The sequence below is a fragment of the Cucurbita maxima genome, unplaced genomic scaffold (assembly GCF_002738345.1).
Source record: "Cucurbita maxima cultivar Rimu unplaced genomic scaffold, Cmax_1.0 Cma_Scf00003, whole genome shotgun sequence".
NCBI classification, from domain to species: domain Eukaryota; kingdom Viridiplantae; phylum Streptophyta; class Magnoliopsida; order Cucurbitales; family Cucurbitaceae; genus Cucurbita; species Cucurbita maxima.
In genome coordinates this window covers 4,766,147-4,786,488 of record NW_019272019.1, presented here as the reverse complement: position 1 = coordinate 4,786,488, position 20,342 = coordinate 4,766,147, and the positions used below count along the sequence as shown (strand labels likewise).

General features: G+C 36.8%; 3 protein-coding genes across 4 annotated transcripts; 1 reads left to right on the top strand and 2 right to left on the bottom strand.

Annotated features, from left to right (window-relative positions):
- Positions 1-2,558: 2,558 nt before the first annotated feature.
- On the bottom strand, positions 2,559-4,330 carry LOC111476813 (probable WRKY transcription factor 11). Its single transcript, XM_023120626.1, has 3 exons — positions 3,486-4,330; positions 2,950-3,075; positions 2,559-2,850 (listed from the first exon to the last, which is right to left on the bottom strand). Exons 1-3 carry the CDS (start codon positions 4,211-4,213, stop codon positions 2,676-2,678), a joined length of 1,029 nt encoding a protein of 342 aa, XP_022976394.1. The 5' UTR covers positions 4,214-4,330; the 3' UTR covers positions 2,559-2,675.
- Positions 4,331-6,964: 2,634 nt separating this feature from the next.
- On the top strand, positions 6,965-18,138 carry LOC111474373 (golgin subfamily A member 4-like). 2 transcript variants are annotated; one of them, XM_023119488.1, is made up of 10 exons: positions 6,965-7,132; positions 7,491-7,625; positions 8,130-8,715; positions 8,845-14,330; positions 14,813-15,695; positions 15,782-16,428; positions 16,770-16,914; positions 17,016-17,097; positions 17,180-17,294; positions 17,624-18,138. In XM_023119488.1, exons 2-9 carry the CDS (start codon positions 7,575-7,577, stop codon positions 17,280-17,282), a joined length of 7,983 nt encoding a protein of 2,660 aa, XP_022975256.1. In that variant the 5' UTR covers positions 6,965-7,132; positions 7,491-7,574; the 3' UTR covers positions 17,283-17,294; positions 17,624-18,138. The 2 variants fall into 2 exon arrangements, with proteins under 2 accessions (XP_022975256.1, XP_022975261.1); XM_023119493.1 differs by lacking the exons at positions 6,965-7,132; positions 7,491-7,625 and having other exon boundaries at positions 8,616-8,711.
- Positions 18,139-18,253: 115 nt separating this feature from the next.
- Positions 18,254-19,762, bottom strand: LOC111474391 (probable sarcosine oxidase). The gene has a single exon (XM_023119500.1). It carries the CDS (start codon positions 19,600-19,602, stop codon positions 18,373-18,375), a length of 1,230 nt encoding a protein of 409 aa, XP_022975268.1. The 5' UTR covers positions 19,603-19,762; the 3' UTR covers positions 18,254-18,372.
- Positions 19,763-20,342: the final 580 nt, after the last annotated feature.

The following is a 20,342-nucleotide window of genomic DNA, read 5'->3' as shown; positions in this document are numbered from 1 at the left end:
TGGTAGATTAAATCGTTATTAAATAGTATGATAATATTTAATTAAATCAGATTAAAGTTAGTATAATGATTGAGTAATTAAATAGTATGATAATATTTAATAATCAAGTGGTTTTATTTATTTTTAAAATAAATAAATAATCGAGGAAGTCCAAATTCACCATGTAAATTTCCTTATCCTTTCTGGAGATACTGCCTAAATGGTCAAGGCATATTTGTTGGTATATACCAATGTATTAATTTTTTCCTTTAAACTTTGCTATTATTTGCTTTTACTTTCTTTGTTTCCTTTTCAATTTGATTGGGTTTCAAAATGTCTTTTGAGAATCTCTAGAGAATAATTAGTTCATTTTTGTAATTTTTTATTGTTTTTTCGATCGTAAATATTGTCCGTTTTAACCCGTTATGTATCTCCTTTAAGGGGAGGCTTTCACACCCTTATAAGAACTCTACTCTCCGACAAGGATCTCATAATCTACCTTCTTGTGGGCCCAACGTTCTTGTTGGCACACAGCCTGGTGTATGACTTTGATATCATTTGTAATAGCTCATCCCAATCCTACCGTTAGCAGATAGTATTCATTTTGGTCTATTACATAACGTCGTCAATCTCATGATTTTAAAACGCGTCTATTAGGGAGAGATTTTCACACCTTCAAAGTAATGCTTCCTTTTTTGTGCAAGTTTACCTACTACTCTTAACAAACATTGAAAGTAACCCGTTCAAAAAAGTTTGTTTCAAAAACTCCCACACGTCAATAAAGTTTTAATAAAAGAAACTAATTTTACTGTCATTTTCTCTAAAGTACAGTCAAATATGCCTGAAATTTTATTCTACCGTTTTTCAACTGAATGCTTTTGAAAAGGTAATTCTTTAATATAAAGGTTGGTAACGCTAATTTAAGATTAATGATACAAATTAATACACCTTATGTAACGACCCAAGTTCACCGCTAGTAAATATTGTCCAATTTAGTTTATTACGTATCACTCTCAGGTTTTCACACTCTTATAAAAGACATGTTTTATTCCCCTCTCCAATCAATATGGGATTTCACAATCTACCCCTTCGAGACCCAGTGTCCTCGTAGGTAAACCGCTCGATGTCTAGCTATGATATCATTTGTAACAGCCCAAGCCCACCATTAGAAAATATTGCCCGCTTTGGTCCATTGCGTACCACCATCAATCTCACGATTTTGATACGCGTCTATTAGAGAGAGGTTTCTACACTCTTATACAAATACTTGGTTCCCACCTTTAATCTATTAGCTCACTAAAAGAATTTTAAGGGGGGAAAATACACATTAATAAGAGGGGTATAAAAGTCAAGTGATGTAGCGTGAACAAATCAAAATCCAATAAAAACAAAAATAAATCATCGAATTTTCTGGTTACCCTCAACTAGAACATTATTTAATAACAAAATCAATACTAAAATTATTAATGGGAAATAAATAAATAAAAGAATATCAATTTGTCCAATTCTAAGCCCCAAAAAATATTATTATAAATACTTTTATTTAATTAAATCCCCCTCTAAAAATGTAAGCCCCCATTTGCATCAAATTAGTGACTAATGAAATCTATAATATAATTTTTACCATATTTTAACTAAATTAAATCATATTTATTTATAATAATTATTTCCTTTTGGTTTCTGCCCCACCAAGGGTAAAAAGGTTAAATTGTGCAAATATTGAAACCCAAGAGAGTAAAATTGCGGCTAGTTTTGGAATTATGGTCTCCTTTTATTCAAACACTTGGGCGAGAAAAATGGCCCATGGTCCAACTAAGTCAAAAGCCCAATTTACCCTTCATGTGCTTTTATTTTTTAAATAAATTATAATTTTTTTATTCCAAAACTCGGTTGGAAAATAATTAATTCAAACTCTCCACGTGGAAAAGACAAATCGGAGGGTTCTTTTATTATATATATATAGTCTTTAAAATATTGAATATATGCCTAAAATGGTATATTTAATTGGGAGAAAAAGTCAATTTCGGAATAAGCGAAATAAAGTATTCAATCAAAAAGATATATCATTTAATTCTTAGTTTATAATTAATTATCCTAGAACACAAAAGAACCCCTTTTTCTTGACTTTTCATACCTCAAAAATCAACCCCCAATGTTTTCATATTTCCATTTTCACCCCAACAATTTATATTTCCTACCCTATTAAAATAAATCAATTAACATGGGGGATATGCGTCAATCCGCTCAAACCCGACACACAATCTTAGTTTCAATAAAAAATAAAAAGGAATTTGACGAAAATAGAGATTATATTCCTTTGCTTCAATAATATATAAACATTTAAACCATTTTTAAAATTAAAAAAAGTATGATGTAATATTATTTTTTAAAATTAAGTTGAATATTAAAAATTATTTTTATGAAATGTTATTATATTTATTTTGAAGTTTTTTTTTTTTTTAAATAAAAACTAAGAATATTTTAACTATCAATATATATATATGGGTAAAAAAATTAAACTCATTCTCTCAAATTTGCCATTTTACTAATTTCCCTGTGTAAAAAAAAACTTTTTTTTATTTTTTTTTTTACATTCTGAGTTTTTTGAATGTACAACCACCACGAAAAGATAATAACAGAGTCAAAAGTAACATTTCCTTCCTTTTTTTTTTTTTTTTTTTTTTTTTTTTCTAGCTTCAAGTTGAGTCCAAGGCTAAAGACACTCCGGCGGCCCTATTTTCCAGAAACGAGCTCGGCGTATGGCGGTGCTCCCCTTCATACGTAATAATCAACATCGCTGGATCCTTCGGATTTCTCTCCACGTGCTTCCTTGCCGGACATCCCCTCATCGTGCTACACTTATAATATGCTCTGAAATCATTAAAAGAAAAATCGTTCAGTAAAATCGGTAAATTACAATAAATCGCCGCCGGACACGGCGTGGAGTTGCAGTTTTTAGCGTCTACTAACCGCGGGTATGGAGATCCCTTTATCGGCTTCTGGCCGTATTTCCTCCACGAGAACTCGTCCGTTGGAATGTCGGCGATTTTCGAACTAATAGCCGGGATCTGAATCGTCTTCTTCATACGATTTTTTCTGTAGAAAAAGACGGCAGTCAATATTTAAGTTTTTTTTTTTTTTTTTAACTGTTGTAAAATGAGAGCGGCGGTAGGGCCCACTACGTGAGTAAAAGTCAGCGGTCAACAATTAAGGCTAAAAGAACGAGACAAAATTGCTTTATTGCCAAGTTCAAAAACAAAATCGATTTTCAATATTATTATTATTTTTTTTCTAAATTACTAAACCACAACCTAATCGTGTCAGTGTCATGCGTGCTGTGCCAATTCGCTAACCGTTCCTTATAATGACTCAGACGAGTCAACTCGTTCTCCATCGACTCTGTTCTTAGTTAGAAACCTTATGGTCATTGTTCTTCCTAATATCACTCAGAAATCGTCGATTATTTTGTTAGATCAAGTGTGAAGAAGATGAAATCAGTTCGTTACCTTTTCTTTGAGCAATGGCACTTGCCGGAACCAGATTTCGATCCAGAGATTATCCCGGACAAATCTTCGGAATGATCTTGTTCGTGACACTTCTTCTTGCACGCCTCCGCAGAGAGCGGCAGTTTTCCACCGGAAGCAGTCGGTGCCGGTGCCAGAAACAAGGCCGTTCCTACTTTTCCGTTGGATACGCTTCCGTCTCCGGTAATGGCAGAGGACTTAAAAGAGGAACTGGAAGAGACGCTGAAGGTTTCCTTAGAAAATTCCAAATCGGTTCCCTTAGGGTTAGGGTTCAAAATATTCGGCCTGGTGAAATCAAGAGTCAAACTCTGAGGCTGCGACTGAGGCAAGTTCGCCGCTGCCGAGATGATATTCGCCTGCGGCGGAGCAGAAATCGTTGCCGGCGAAGTAAACAGAGAAGGAGCGAGATTCATCGTCTGATCTTGAGGAACAGAGAGATGAGGAAATGAACCGGATATCGGCGATGAGAAGGCAGAAGAAACCGGACCTCGCCGGAACCTAGCGTGACCAGTCCGATTAAGGAGAGAGATCGCTTTCTTAAGCTTCAGAACAGTTGCATCGGTTAGGTCAGAGCAATCGCCATGGTTTGAAGTTTTCTTGTGAGAAAGAAGACGAATCAGATGCTCCATACTCTTCAATCCTTGCGATGCAGCTTCCTGTATAACCATCTGATCATCAATCTTAGGAAAACTCACAAGATCGACCGCCATGGTTGAGAGCTTAAAGCAACGATAATAGAAACAGAGACGAAAAGACTGAACTACGAGACTGAGATTGAAGAGAAGAGATTAGTTTGCGGAGAAAGTAAGATGATTGTGGAGGTTGGGGATGATTTAATAGCCCTAGAGGTGACCGGCTAAGCAGGTTGGCAGTGAAAGTGGATTCACGATCCAACGGTGGGGATCCGTTCATAGACATAAACAGTGGGTCATACCGTGGAAGAAAATAAGAACGGAACAGAGAATAAAAGAGACCGATTGAAGTTCATGAGTCCACCGAAGACATTTTTCTAGATTTGATTAAAAAAAATTCAAACCACTTTTTTAAAATAATTAATTTACTTTTTTTACAAATTAAATTAAGATTTATAATTTAATTTTACTATACATTTAAACTTTTTAAATTTATTAAGACCAAATAATTTAATAAAGTTTGATAATTAATTTATTTTTTTACAATTAAATATGAGATTTATAAATTTAATTACACTATTTATCTAAAATTGCAAAATTACTACAAAATGCACTAAAATAAAAATAAATAAATATTTTAGAAATTCATAAATCGAACTAGAATATTTATTTATTCGCGATGATCCGACAGTGGAGATTCTCCTAAAGAGTTGACGACGACTTTTTCCCATTCCCTTATTTAATAATTGGTGAAGCATTTGAAGATTTTCTGCCACGTGTACAAAGCATTAAAAGATGTCCGGAAATTAGCTGGTGCTAATTAACTAAAATACTTCGGGTTTTTTCTTTTTAATTTAATAATTAATTATTTTGTGATGCAGCTCAACTTTTAATAAAGTAAGTGATAAATTTCTCTAAACCTTTTGAATTAATTGAGGGATTAAGCTTAATCATCATAATATTTATTTAATTAATTCGAATATATTTATTTATTCATTTACAGTAAAATTAATTTGTTTCATTAATCCTTAACATTTTAATTTTTTTTGGCATGTAATATTTTCAACAAACGTTAAATTAAAATTTTAAAGTTAATTTTCATCCAAATTCATTAAATAATAAGGATTTTTATCGTGAAATAGAATATATTTCCAAAATTACATTAAAAATGCTAATAAATATTTTTTAATCAGTAAATAACTAAATTTATAAAAATAAAAGTAACTTAATAATCGAAATAATAAATGAGAGGAGAAGAGAAACGGAGAGGACTTGGTCAACAAGTGTCCAAGTTTGACTCGTCATAAAATAGTCAAGCAAGCACGGGATTTGGGCCAAAACCAACAAATGTAATAGTTGCGTGGCTTTTTCGTTATTTTAAAACAATTTAAATGGACCAAATTTTAGGCTGTAATTTCTTATAGGTCCTTATAAAATTTATGTTTTTAATAATTATAATTTTTTTTAATTATATAATTAGAGAATAATAATATATACTTTTCAATTTAATTGTGATTTTAAGCGTATATTAAGGTTAATTTTATTATGGGTCACAAGCATGTCATGAGGAGATATTTTGGTTGATAACGCTGTATTGACAGATATTTTTAATTTTTGGCATTAATTTTTTATTGATATTTTAGTAACCGTTGTAACCGTCTTTCAAAAGGAAATACATGCCGACTATATGTGAAATCATACCATTGTCAAATATATATAGAAACGACAAGGTAAATAAATTAAAGGCGATATCTCGAAATTATAAGAAATAACTCGGAACAACTTACCAATTGAGAATACAAACGCTCCCTTAAAACAAGTTAAAAGTGATTCAAACTTTTGTCGTTAAATTTGAAAGTTGGTGTATATTTGGTACACGTTCAACTTTCAAATCTGTGTACTGAAAAAAAAAAAAAAAAAAAAACATCTGTGGATTTTTAGATATATTAAATATTTGGTAAATTTGGTAAATTTAGATAATTTTTTTAAAATTCAAAGTTTTTAATTTTAATATTTCATTATAAATTCGAATATTTTATTAAAAAATAAAAAATAAAAACAAGTATAATTAAAGAACTCAAAATGAGCCGCCAAAAAGAGCGTGAAAAGTCACAAATACCCCTACACAGTGCCAACAAAGCGTGAATACAAACAAAGGAATAAAATAACCACACACCAAAATACAAAATAAATATAAATATGGAATGTGAAATACGTTGGAATTTGGATATTAAAAGACAATAAATTATGACGAGTTTTCAGCTGAATTTAAGACAAAATTAAATTATGATTTAATTTCATAGAAAAAAAAAACAATAATAATATTTATCAGAAAATAAATAAATTTTTAGCTTTAAAATGTTAAAGTTTAATATTTTAAAATGATTTGTGCAAGTTGGGCCACGGAATCAGAGCCCATAATCTCAAGGCCGATGCAAAATCAAGCGGCCCAATTGGGCCAATTCCTTAGTGTGCCAGTTCTCTTTATTGGGCCGAGACAGGCCTGATTTTAGTCATCGTGGTCTTGGCCCAATTAACAACAAATAGAAAAAAATAGAGTTTGGGCATCTTGTATCTGGTTGGGAAACTTAATTGTTAAAATACAAAACAAACGGGTTCGCACCGACGGCCGGGTCCGGTTCATCACGACTCAATACTGCAAATCCGACGTCGTATAGTACAGGAATTAGGCATACCAAACAGGCAAAAACAGACCAACATATTTTTCTTTCTTTTTTCTTTTTTCTTTTTTCTTTTTTTTTTTTTTTTTTTTTTTTTTTTTTTTTTTTTTTTTTTTTTTTTTTTTTTTTTTTTTTCATTACAATTTATTTGGTTCATCGGCTCTACGTTTCACCCGCGAAAGCGAAGCTTGCGTGAGATCTGGAAAGCAAAAAGCGAAGCATTACGAAGGGGAGAGTGGAACGGAGACGACGATTTTTTTTCAATCCAAAGCCATCTCCAACTTCTGGAGTTGATCTTGGCGAGATTCCAATCAAGGTCTGTTCCTTCTTTCATCCAATTCGTTTTTTTCCTTATTACTTTTGTTGATTTTTTCGTGTTTTGCGCTTCAATTCCGTGGGATTGGTGCTTCTGATTTCTTCTGTGTGGTTTCTGGTTGAGAATAGTGTAGAATATTAAGCGAAATGGGATGTGCGACTCGTGGAATAGTTTAGGAGGAGGTCTGTTATTTGTGTTTGAATCGAAGCGGTGATATCTAGCGTTTGAAACTAGTTCGTGTTTTTTTAAAATTTTTAAATTTTTTTTTCTTTCACTTTGCTTTATTTTATTGGCGTGGAAGCATGAATGCAGCGCTTATGAACTGGGAGTTTCTGATGAGGAAATATTGTTTCTGTAGAGTTTCTCTGCCTTTGAAAAGATGAATGATTCACTGACGATTAACATTTAAGTAAGTGTGGGGGCAAAAAACGGAGTGGATCGTATGGACAAGAACAAGAGTCGTTCCGATCTGCTCGCCGCAGGCAGGAAGAAGGTAAGTTCATGCTTCTTTTATTTCATTTTTTAAATTAAATGTTAGGTGTCGCCTTATTAAGTCGAATGGGAAGATGTGATAGTATTCCATTACTGTATCCCATAATTTCACATAAGTGTTCAATGTAAATTGAGTTGGGAAGCAAAATTTTGCTGCTTGCTCTATTTTCTCCTTTACCCCATTCTTTTCCTTTCTTGGGTTTCCAGTGACTTTCAGTTGGTAGGCTCCTTAATGTTCCAGATTATTAATTATTTTAGGTTTGGGCTATAGTTTCTAATTCAATGGCGAAAAACATGGATTGGGAGATTCTTGGGTTTAAAAATTCTGATACTTGGGTTCTCTCTCTCTCTCTAAAGATTGATTTGACTGAGATTTATCATTTTTAACCTGGAATGGACCTTTGTCTCCTTAGATGGAAAATGGTTTTTGTGCACCAGTCACTTTACCACTTGACTGTACAAGACTGAAATTTATGTTCCCCCTTTATTTTTCTCGATTTATCAGCTCCAGCAATTCCGCAAGAAGAAGGATAATCGAGGCGGTGGTAGTCAAGGAAATTCATCAAAAAATACTAGTAAACTAGAACAGCATGATGTAGATGCAGACATTGTGACTGCTGCTGCTAAATCCCCATCTGGGAGTTGTTCCACTGATGAAGCACTTTCACCTAGTGTTTATCGTAATCCAGATACTGTAGATTCTTCAGCATCACCTTCTATGGAACATTCTTTGGCTGCAGAGATTGATCATTCCACTGATTCTGTTAAGCAAGAGATGGATTTAGCCGAAACATCAGCCATTGACCAGGCAGAGGTTCCGATGCAGGAAATAGCGTATAGGGAGGATTGTGAACATCCAATCCAAAATACAGAGGCTGCTGGATTTATGCCGTTTGGACTTTCCCTTCCTACTGATGCTGAAGAGAATGATAATCATATTTGTAATTTGTCTTCCACCGAATCCTCTCCCCAAATTTCTTCTCCCTCTGTGGAGCAGCAGGGAAGAATAGCTGAAGTATGGGGTGGTTGTAGGGAAGAAGAGCTATTGCCTTCACAGTCTGCATCTTTGTTGCAAGCAAGGGAAGATGTAGGTTGTCCTCTTATTCTTTGGTACTTATTTGCTAATGTATTTTAGTTGTGATTTGTTCAGATAAACTGGGTCCGGGAAACCAAGTACAAATCCATTATAATTAAATATATTCTTGTTTCTTAATTGATAGGCATGGAGGATGCATTGGTGCAATCTGTTCAAGTCCATGAAACAGAGTTTTCAGGAGACAAGAAGCTAGAGACTGGTGGTATGAATGAGTCAGCAGCTGAGACTACTTTTAAAGATAGATACTGCGATAAAGAGGAGATTATTGCAGTAGATGTGAAATCTGTATCTGGTGCTGATACTGAATCAAACAGTTATTTAATTTCTAGTCCGGGAGAAAAATTAGGTATGAAGAATAGTTCAAGTAGTAGTAGAGATGACTGGAAAGAAGAAAGTCAAGCTCATGCAGAAGATATGATACAATCAAGCAGGTGTGAAGTGCAATATATGCCAGAAGATAATTTTGCTGATCAGTCCGAGGGCCATGATATGGCTTCACAAACATCTGATGCGGGAGATGCCAATGCTATCTCCCATAATGCACATATGACCTCAACTTTGGATGCGTCAGGGACATTTTCTTCATTTGGACAAGATAGTAAATTTCTTGATTTACTGGAGAGAATGAAAGAAGAGTTGATTGTAACAAGTTTCTCAAAAGATATCTTTAACTTGCAAATTTATGAACAGAATGAACTACAATTGGAGCTTGATAACCATCTTCATAAATCAACCAATGACATGACTCGTCTTAATACCTCACTCAATGAAGTTCTTGAGAGGAATCAGAGCCTCGTGAATGAACTTTCACATTGCAGATCGGAACTTAAGGATGTTTCAACAACGAAGGAGGAGCTCAGAAATCACCTGCTAAATGCAGAGGCTGAGATAGAAAAGCTTTCTACTAGAACTAGTGAGACAGAGAATAGCTTGGAAAAGTTCCATGGAGATATGTTCAGACTGGGAAATGAGTTGGATGACTGCAAACATTTGGTAACAGTGTTAGAAGAGGAGAATGAAAGATTAAATGGTATTATCACCTCTGAAAACGAAAATAAAAGGAAACTAGCTGAGGAAAAGGAGTTGTATATCAATGAGAATGAAAAGATATTATTAGAAATAAGTAGCTTCAAGAGTTTGAAGATGGCTCTGGAGGTTGAAAATTCTAAGTTAATGGGGAGTTTTTCTTCAGTAGTAGAGGAAAAAACAAAGCTTGAAGAAGAAAGAGAGCATTTGTGTCAGGTGAATGGGACACTGTCAGTCGAACTTTCCAATTGTAAAAACTTGGTAGCTACTCAACAAGAAGAAATTACGGACTTAATCAAGAACCTTGCACTGGCAACAGAGGATAGAACTAAGCTTGAAGAAGATAAAAACCGTTTGTTTCATGAGAATGAGAGAATTGCATCTGAGCTGCTTGTTCTTGATGAGAGACTGTCAACTGAACATGTGGAACGTGTTAAGCTTGAGAGTGACTTAAAAGATGCATTAGCGCAGCTTGACCAACTCACTGAGGAAAACATATTTCTCAGCAACAATCTCGATATACACATATTTAAAATTGAAGAACTTTGCGGTGAAATACTGTCTCTACAAACAAGATCCGTAGATGATGAGGATCAGGCTGAAAATACAGACTCTGGCCGGCGTCACGGAAATAAGTCCCAAGGAAATGATTCTTCTCAGATTACTTTCAAGGAAAATTTGCACGAAACTTCATCAGTTCTTGCTGGTGGGAAACCCGTCATTGTAACTGAACAGGAAATTTTTGATGATTCTCTTGAGCTTGTAACCTTGGGTCAACACTTGGAGGAAGCAGATCTTATGTTACAGAAACTTGAGAGGGAAATCACAGGGTTGCAGTCCAATTCTGCCTCCTTTAGCAGCTCAGGTAGTAAAATGGCTGCCCCTGCTATTTCTAAACTGATTCAAGCCTTTGAGTCAAAGGTAAATGTTGAAGAACAGGAGGTGGATGCGGAAACTCAGTTATCTAACGATCCATATAAGTTATCAAATGAACTTGTGGACAATTTGAGAGTACTACTTCGTCAAGTGGTTGTGGACAGCGAGAAGGCCAGTGTATTGCTCAAGGGAGAGCGTGATCATCGAAAAGTTGCTATATCAACATTGAACAAATTCAAGGATCAATTTGAAGATTTGGAGAACCATAGTAATGATTTGGTGATGGCCAACATTGAGCACTCGATTTTATTTGAATGCTTAAAACATCATGTTTATGGTGCTGGTGATAAGATCTATGAACTTGAGATTCTTAAAGAGTCTTTAAAGCAACAAGGTGTGCACCATAAAAATTCTAATTGTGAGCTTGCTGAAAGATTATGTGGGTATAAATTAAAACTGACTGAGTTGGAGTCTCAATTATGTGATTTTCATCAAGGCTCAAATGAGACGGTTTCTTTGATATGTAATCAGTTAGACAATCTGCAGGAGGGAGAAATTGAAAGGGGAATGACACTTGAGAAGGATTGGCACTCTTTCTTATTGGAGCTTGCTGAAACAATTGCCAAGCTTGATGAATCATTAGGGAATTCTAATACTTCAGCCATCAAATTTTGCACCAATGACCAATTGCCTAGCTGCATTGCTACTTCTGTCAAAAATGCTGTCAACATGATCGACGATCTGAGAGAGAGACTTCAAGCGACTGCCTCCCATGGTGAAGCATTTAGGATGTTATATGAAGAAGTAAATGAAAAATATGATAATTTGTTTAGAAGCACTGAATTGTCTGTTGATATGCTGCATAGGATATATGGTAAGTTGCAAAATCTTTATATTGCTTCTTGTGGATCTGTCAGTGGAAGTGACATGAACATGCAAATGAAGATGCTGGGTGATCCCTTAGATTACAGCAACTTTGAGGCCTTAATCAAACCACTGGAGGACTGCATTACCGAGAGACTGCGACTTGAATCTTTAAATGATAAACTTCGCTTAGACTTGGAACACAGGACTGTAGAATTTGTTCAGTTTAGGGAGAGATGCCTTGATCCTATTGGCATCCAGAAATTGATTAAAAATGTTCAAAGTGTGTTATTATTAGAAGATACTGAGAAGGATCGTGCTGAAATGCCTGCTTTTCATTTGGAAACTATGGTATCATTGGTTTTACAGAAATACAGGGAATCTGAGTTGCAATTAGGCTTATCTCGAGAAGAGTGTGGATCTGTAATGATAAAATTGACTGAGCTGCAGGAAAGTGTGCATGACTTAAGCACCTTGATTCTCGATCATGAATGTGAAATTGTTCTTCTCAAAGAAAGCTTAAGCCAGGCACAAGAAGCCTTAATGGCTTTACGGTCTGAATTGAAGGATAAAGTGGATGAACTAGAACAGTCAGAGCAGCGAGTGTCTGCAATCAGGGATAAGCTAAGCATAGCTGTTGCCAAGGGAAAAGGTTTGATTGTACAACGAGATAATCTCAAGCAGTTACTAGCACAGACTTCCAGTGAACTGGAGAGGTGCTTGCAGGAGTTACAGATGAAAGACACTAGGCTTCACGAGGTTGAAACAAAACTTAATACCTATTCAGAGGCAGGAGAGCGTGTTGAAGCACTGGAATCTGAGCTTTCTTACATTCGAAATTCTGCTACTGCACTAAGAGAATCGTTCCTTCTTAAAGACTCAGTTCTTCAGAGGATTGAGGAGATTCTTGATGAACTAGATTTGCCAGAGAATTTTCATTCAAGAGACATTATTGAGAAGATTGATTGGTTAGCCAAGTCAAGTGCTGGTGAGAATATACCCCATACGGATTGGGATCAGAGAAGTTCGGTTGCAGGAGGCTCAGGCTCTGATGCTAATTTTGTCATTACAGATGCCTGGAAAGATGAAGTGCAGCCAGATGCAAATGTCGGGGATGATTTGAGAAGAAAATATGAGGAACTCCAATCAAAGTTTTATGGGTTAGCTGAACAAAATGAAATGCTTGAACAGTCATTAATGGAGAGGAATAACGCAGTGCAGCGATGGGAAGAGCTTCTAGAAAAGATTGATATTCATTCACACTTGCGGTCCATGGAGCCAGAAGATAAAATTGAATGGCTACACAGATCCCTTTCAGAGGCTTGTCATGATAGGGATTCTCTCCATCAAAGGGTGAACTACTTAGAGAACTATTGTGGGTCGTTAACTGCAGATCTGGATGATTCACGGAAGAAAATTTCTGACATTGAGTCAGAGCTTCAGTTAGTCTTGCTTGAGAGGGAGAAGCTTTCTGAAAAGTTGGAAATAATCGATCATCATAATGACCATTTATCATTTGGAAGTTTTGAGAATGAAATTGAGAACATAGTATTACAAAATGAATTAAGCAATATGCAGGAGAAATTAATTTCTACTGAACGTAAAATACTGAAATTGGAGGCTTTAGTAGGTAACGTATTGCAAGACAATGACGTGCACGATTTGGTTTCTGGTAACAGTATTGAATTTTTTGAATTGATGGTGATGAAGCTAGTTCAAAATTACACAACATTTTCTTTACGGGACGCTGTGCCTGAGAGCACTACGAATGGTTCTAATACTGAAGAAATGCTTGCCAGAAGCGTAGATGCTCATGTTGCTTGGCAAAATGATATAAACGTTCTCAAGAAAGATCTAGAGGATGCAATGCATCAATTGATGGTTGTGACAAAGGAGAGGGATCGATATATGGAGATGCATGAATATTTAGTTGTCAAGGTTGAAAGTATAGATAAAAAGAAAGATGAATTGCAGGAACTGCTTAATCTGGAGGAGCAAAAGTCAACGTCTATAAGAGAGAAGCTAAACGTTGCTGTTCGGAAGGGGAAGTCTTTGGTTCAACAACGCGACAGTCTGAAACAAGCCATTGAAGAGATGACCACTGAGTTGAAAAATCTGAGATCTGAGATGAAGTCTCAGGAAAATATTCTTGCTAGTTATGAGCAGAAGTTGAAGGATTTCTCTGTTTACACAGGACGGGTGGAGGCCTTGGAATCAGAGAATCTGTCTTTGAAGAACCAGTTGACTGAAACAAAAAACAATTTGCAGGAAAAAGAATTTAAATTGAGCTCAATTATCAACACTTTAGTTCACATGGAAGTTAATGTGGATGTTTATGAAACCGATCCTATTGAGAAACTGAAACAACTTGGAAAACTGTGTTCTGATCTGCGTGAAGCTATGGTTTCTTCTGAACAAGAATCTGCGAAATCCAGAAGAGCAGCAGAATTACTTCTTGCAGAACTGAATGAAGTTCAGGAAAGAAATGATGCTTTCCAAGAAGAGCTAGCAAAAGCTTCCGACGAGATTGCTGAATTGACCAAGGAAAGGGACTTAGCAGAGACTTCCAAGCTTGAAGCTCTTTCAGAACTGGAAAAGTTATCTACTCTGCACTTGAAGGAAAGAAAGAACCAATTTTCTAAATTTATGGGATTTAAGTCTGGCCTTGATCAATTGAAGGAGGCTTTGCGTGAGATCAATTGCTTACTTGCAGATGCTTTCTCCAGGGATTTGGATGCTTTCTATAATCTGGAAGTTGCTATTGAGTCATGTACTAAAGCTAATGATCTTGCTGAGGTCAATCCTTCTCCATCCACTGTGTCTGGCGTTGTTAAGAAGGACAAGGTACGTTGGTTCTTCTGTCAACTTACCTGTTCCCCCCTTAATAGCCGTTTTATAATCTTCATTACCTGACCCCCAGGTCAGCACCCCTTGGGTCCAGTGTTGTTTCGAAGTTTCCGACAATTAAAACTTGATTTTCTCTTTTGGAACCTCTTGGCTTGTGTTTTTAAGGTGTGGGTTTGGGTTAGTAACACCAATCCATGTTTGGTTGCTAGTTCTATAAATCGAGTTGTTGAAATTGTTAAATCTAGTTTTCTCAACTTAGCAACATAGGTTTAGGATAACTCTTAAAGTTTTGCTTCATTACATCTGTAGTCGTCTCTAGCCTCTTTCTTCCAGAATGCACTCAATTCTTTTGTAAACATATTAGTTAAATAAAAACTAGTTAATGGTAGTTTTTGCAATAAATAATGTTAGTTAGAAATGTAAATTGTACACAGTAAAGGTTTAATTGGGCTTATTGACGAGGACACCTTTTCTTTTAGGGGAGCTTTTTTGCTCTGGATGCCTTGTTGAACTCCTACGCTAATTCTCCTGTGGATGAAAATGTTGAAACGGAAATACATAGTCAAATTATGCAGCATCTAGAAGAATCGATAAAGGAAATTGGGGCTCTGAAAGAAATGATAGGCGGTCATTCTGTGTCATTCCATAAACGATCCGACTCTCTATCTAAGGTACTGGGGTCACTTTATCAAGAAGTTCTTTCACAAAAGGAGTTGGTACAAGCATTAGAATTGGATGTGCAACAGAGGGAATCAGTTGCAAAAGATAAGGAAAAGGAAGGTGATATTTTATGTAGAAACATTGCGGTTCTTTCTGAAGCATGCACATCTACGATTAAGGAAATTAACCAAAGAAAAGGGGAACTAATGGGAAATGACTTGACTAGTGAAAATTTGGGAATGGATATAAACTCCCCAACACCTGATCAACTTTCACACATTGGTAAAACTCATTTGTTGTCTGAGGAATATGTCGGGAGGATTGCCGACAGGTTGCTGATCACAGTGAGGGAATTTATCGGTCTGAAAGCTGAAATGTTCGATGGTCATGTAAAGGAAATGAAGGTTGCAATAGCAAATCTGCAGAAAGAGCTTCAGGAAAAGGACATCCAGAATGAAAGGGTTTGCATGGAGCTTGTTGGTCAAATTAAGGAAGCAGAAGCAACTGCAACTAGATATTCACTTGATCTTCAAGCTTCAAAAGATGAGATGCGTGAGTTGCAGAAAGTAACGGAACAGATGGAGAGTGAGAGGAAGATCCTGGAGCAGAGATTAAGGGAGATGCGAGATGGTTTGTCTATCTCAGATGAGTTAAGGGAGACGGTCAGATCACTCACAGATTCGCTTGCAGCAAAAGACCAAGGTATGTTAAATTGTGCTTAAATCCTTGATTTATCCTCTGATCACACGATTATCAATACTTAGGCTACCTTTGCTTGATGGACACAGAAATTGAAGCCCTAATGCATGCACTTGATGAGGAGGAGGAGCAGATGGAAGGTTTGACCAACAAGATTGAGGAGAAGGAAAAAGTCTTGAAGCAAAAGAATCAGGAACTTGAGAGCATTGAAACTTCCCGGGGGAAGCTCACGAAAAAACTCTCTTTGACAGTGACGAAATTTGATGAGCTGCATCATCTATCAGAAAGTCTCTTAACCGAGGTTGAAAAACTTCAAGCACAGTTGCAAGATCGGGATGCTGAAGTCTCCTTTTTGAGACAAGAGGTAACAAGATGTACCAATGATGCTCTTGTTGCAACCCAAACAAGCAACAGAAGTACAGAGGATATCAATGAGGTCATAACATGGGTTGACATGATGGAAGCTCGGGTGGGGTTGTCTCATATAGGTCATGATGATCAGGAAAATGACATACGTGAATGCAAGGAAGTACTCAAGAAGAAGATTACATCAATCTTAAAAGAAATCGAGGATCTTCAAGCAGTATCTCAGAGGAAGGACGCATTGTTGCTGGCTGAAAAGAATAAGGTAGAAGAATTGAAACGTAAGGAATTGCAACTAAACTTGCTTGAAGATGTTGGAGATGGTAATAGAGCTAGCAGTGCGGCCCCTGAAATCTTTGAATCCGAACCATTGGTGAGTTGTATATACTGTTTCTTACATCCTGTTGAGTGAAGTTGGCTCATGAAAGTGAGTTAATAAATAGGACCTGCCTTGTCGCTTGTACTTTCAAATATAATTTCTTGCAATTTTTTATGTTGCACGAATTTGTTGAAATAGCTCGTGCATGTTCATCTATTTCGTTTTCCCCTCAATTAACTGTAGTTACACGTTTGTTTAGTTTGCACGTGGATGGTAATGTTAAGTTACTTTTATTTAGGGTTCAGGGTTTAGGGTTTAGTTATTCATTCATTGTTATTGTCGTTTTTGTGTTGAAGCACCTTGTGGTAAATTCTACCTTGTGCACTCTTGCGCAGATTAACAAATGGGCTGCAAGCAGTACTTCTGTTACACCACAAGTTCCAAGCTTGCGCAAAGGCAATACCGATCAAGTTGCAATTGCCATAGATATGGATCCTGCTAGCAGTAGTAATAGATTAGAGGATGAAGATGATGATAAAGGTAAAATTCTAAACTAGTGTGGTTTCGATCTCCTTGCTTTCAACCTTTTCCTTTCCCAGATAGCTTAAACTTACTGTTGCTTTGATCCTCGTCCATTGTAGTGCATGGTTTCAAGTCGTTAGCTTCATCGAGAATTGTTCCGAAATTTTCAAGACGTGCAACAGACATGATTGATGGTCTTTGGTAGGCATTCAGATATTCTTTTCAGTCACTTTATGTAAATTCGAACAAGTGTGTAACATGCTTTTGTGTACAATTTTGCTAGGGTTTCATGTGATCGAGCACTGATGCGGCAACCTGCATTACGACTCGGGATTATATTCTACTGGGCCATATTACATGCACTTCTTGCAACATTTGTAGTTTGAGCAGTCAAGTTGGTTAGTTACTCATCAACTTTATATACCTTTCGTAAGTGTTTCTAAATTACCGTTAATGTAGAAATCAGGACCCGAACATCACCACACTGTTCTAGGTCATTGCCATACACGTTTCAAATCCCAATTTTTGTCTAAAATTCTAACGAATTTCCATCTAAGAGTAGTTTTAAAATGTATTATAAAAGGTGTAGGGTAATTTTGCACCTTTCGTAGCAAGTGACTTTTGTAATTTAGCTTTCATCTTTTTTTTGGCGGTTTGTAATTATACAAACACTGTATAGCATATCACTGCAGATTCTTAGTCCTCTTTTTCCTTCTCCCTTTTCCAGGTCCATATTCGATTTGAATTAAAGCACGGAGTTCGTGTAACGGGTTCCCTCTTCGGCCTTCCTTTCAATTGATAATTAGGATCCTCATTCGTTTGTACATGTTTACTACCATTAGAGTGGACATATGATTTTTTTTTTCTTTCTTTTTCCTTGTTTTGTTCATCCAAGAAACTGGGATTTCCCCCATTTTTTCCTAGCAAATCCCACAGTGCTTGGCTGCATCAAATAAAGATCAGAGTTCTTGTCTATTACAAAGTATAGATCATCAATTTGTTCACTCAGAAGAACCTTACTTTCAGATTGTACCAGACGCCTATTCTTGTCACAAAATTTTGCTACAAAGCCTAAAAAAAAGGCTTTCCAGCTTTTTCATTCTTCTCAATTTATCTTAGGCTTGAGTTATCTATTTGTATCTGCATGCGCTCACAATTCGGTTTGTTCAACTGTTCGTGAATACGAACTTTAGGTTCCATGTAAACTGGATGGTTGTGTCCGTGTTATATTTTACAACTGTATTAAATCTTCTACTTGACGTAGTTGGGCAAGTTTTTTTTGACATTCTGGCAGGACAAGCTTTTTAACATACAAAATGTCAAAAATAAATGACAGAATCATCGATCAAGAATTCAAATGTTTGAATCACAAATAGATGGATATTGTTATTGTAAGCCAAGTAGGAGAAAGAGTTATTCAATGTTCTAAATCAAGAGAGAAAGAAGAACGAAACAACAAACTGCAGAGGAGCTGTGCTAGTGAAGCCTTACTTGATCTGCAAAGCCCTTGACATTACCTTTTGGATTCTCCTCAAACCTTGCTATCCTGAAATACTTCAGCTCCAACCCCTCCGCCACCCCCTTCAATGCAAGATCTGCCAGTATCCTCCCGATCGCTGGCGACATTTTGAACCCGTGCCCCGAAAACCCACCGCCGATTACCACATCCTTCCCAAATTCTCCTCCCAAAAAATCAATCACAAAGTCTTCATCTGGCGTCATTGAGTACATACACAGTTGTGTCGACACTGGCTCACTTGAATCCACCCTCCCCCCAAACCTCCCCTCTATCCACTTCTTTAATGCAGTTATCGGCAGCTGCCCCCCACTCCCCCATGACCGTTTGTCCGGGTCGCACCGATGCCCGCCATGCACGGCTACCTTAATCAATCCCGGAAACTCCAACGATGGCGTTCCGTAGATATATGTGTCACCGTAGCTAGCAAACGTCGGAAAGTTCCCGCCGATTGCATACTCCCCCTCAGCTCCCTCCTTGATCCTCCAGTAGGACACAGTAGCCTCCAATGGTTGAATTGGCAATTCAATCCCACCAACTGATTTAACTAACTTTCTAGCCCAAGCTCCAACTGTCACCACACATTTCTTTCCCCTAAATCTCTCCCCATTGGCTACTGAAACAACTACTCCTCCACTACTCCCATCTCTCTTTATCTCCACCACTTCCGCGTTGTCCTTCAAATCAGCGCCGTTTTTGAACGCCAGAGTTTGGAACATCGAAACCGCCTTCGTCGGCTTAATTACGCCACCGTACTTGCTCCACACCGCCACCCAGTCCGCCGGGATCTCCACCCTGCCAGAGTACTTCTCCGCCAGTTGCTCCCGATCCAGAACCAGATGCGGGATCGAATGCTTCTTGCAGGTATCGACGGCGGCGGCGAGACTTTTATCGTCGGAATGGCCGATATCGAGCTGCTCCGCCGGAAAATATACCCTGTAACCAATTTCTGCCTCCGCCGTCCGCCAGAGCTCGTAAGATTCCATAACGAGACTGTGATAATAATCCTCCGGATAGGTGGCGCGTATGGTGCGAGATTCTCCATGAGAAGAGCCTCTATGGTGAAGAAAATCGAACTGCTCCAGAATCAGAACTTTGTTCCCTGTTTTAGCGAGATGGTATGCCGTCGAACTGCCCATTACGCCGGCGCCGACGACGATTACATCATATTGAGTGCCGGAATCGGCCATTTCTTCTCCTCCAATTTGTTTGGAACTTTTTTTCCTCTCCTCCGAGTCTCCGATGAGGGGAATTTGCGTGTAGAGTAATGGAAGAGAGTTATTGAAGTTGAATTGAAGTGTGCTACTGCACCTTCGTGTAGGAAGCTCATGTTTTAATGAAATGACGAAAATACCCATCTCTCTTTATTGTATGACCATTTATGCTCATTTACTTTCTGTCTTCTAATATGAAATAATAATAATAATAATAATAATAATAATAAGGTTCAACTTTATCCAAATTCGTATAATAATAATAATATAATAATTTATTGTGTGTCACGTTGTAATATATATATTCTTTTCTGTCAAAATTTTATAAGATTTACTCATATTTAATTCCATGAAAGTCTCCATTCAATCCTATAATTCTAGTTGAACGAAACAAAATTCACACCGCTGTTATATAATTACTAGGTGCGTATGGGCAGGTCCGACAAAATCTTAGCCTATTCGATTTTTCGATAAAGAAAAATATGACTAATCAAAAATAAAATAATTAACTCAAATATCATAAATTAAAATCTTATACCCTTCCGACACTAATAATTATTAAACGATAACTCAAAACCTTTTCAACATCTCCTTCAAATCAATGATAGATTATCCCGATGATTTCGGTGACCTCGTTGTCCCTGACTTCTTCCTCATTGTACCCTAAATATTTTAAAGTTTTGAGATTAGTATTAGGTCGACATACGATACTTAAA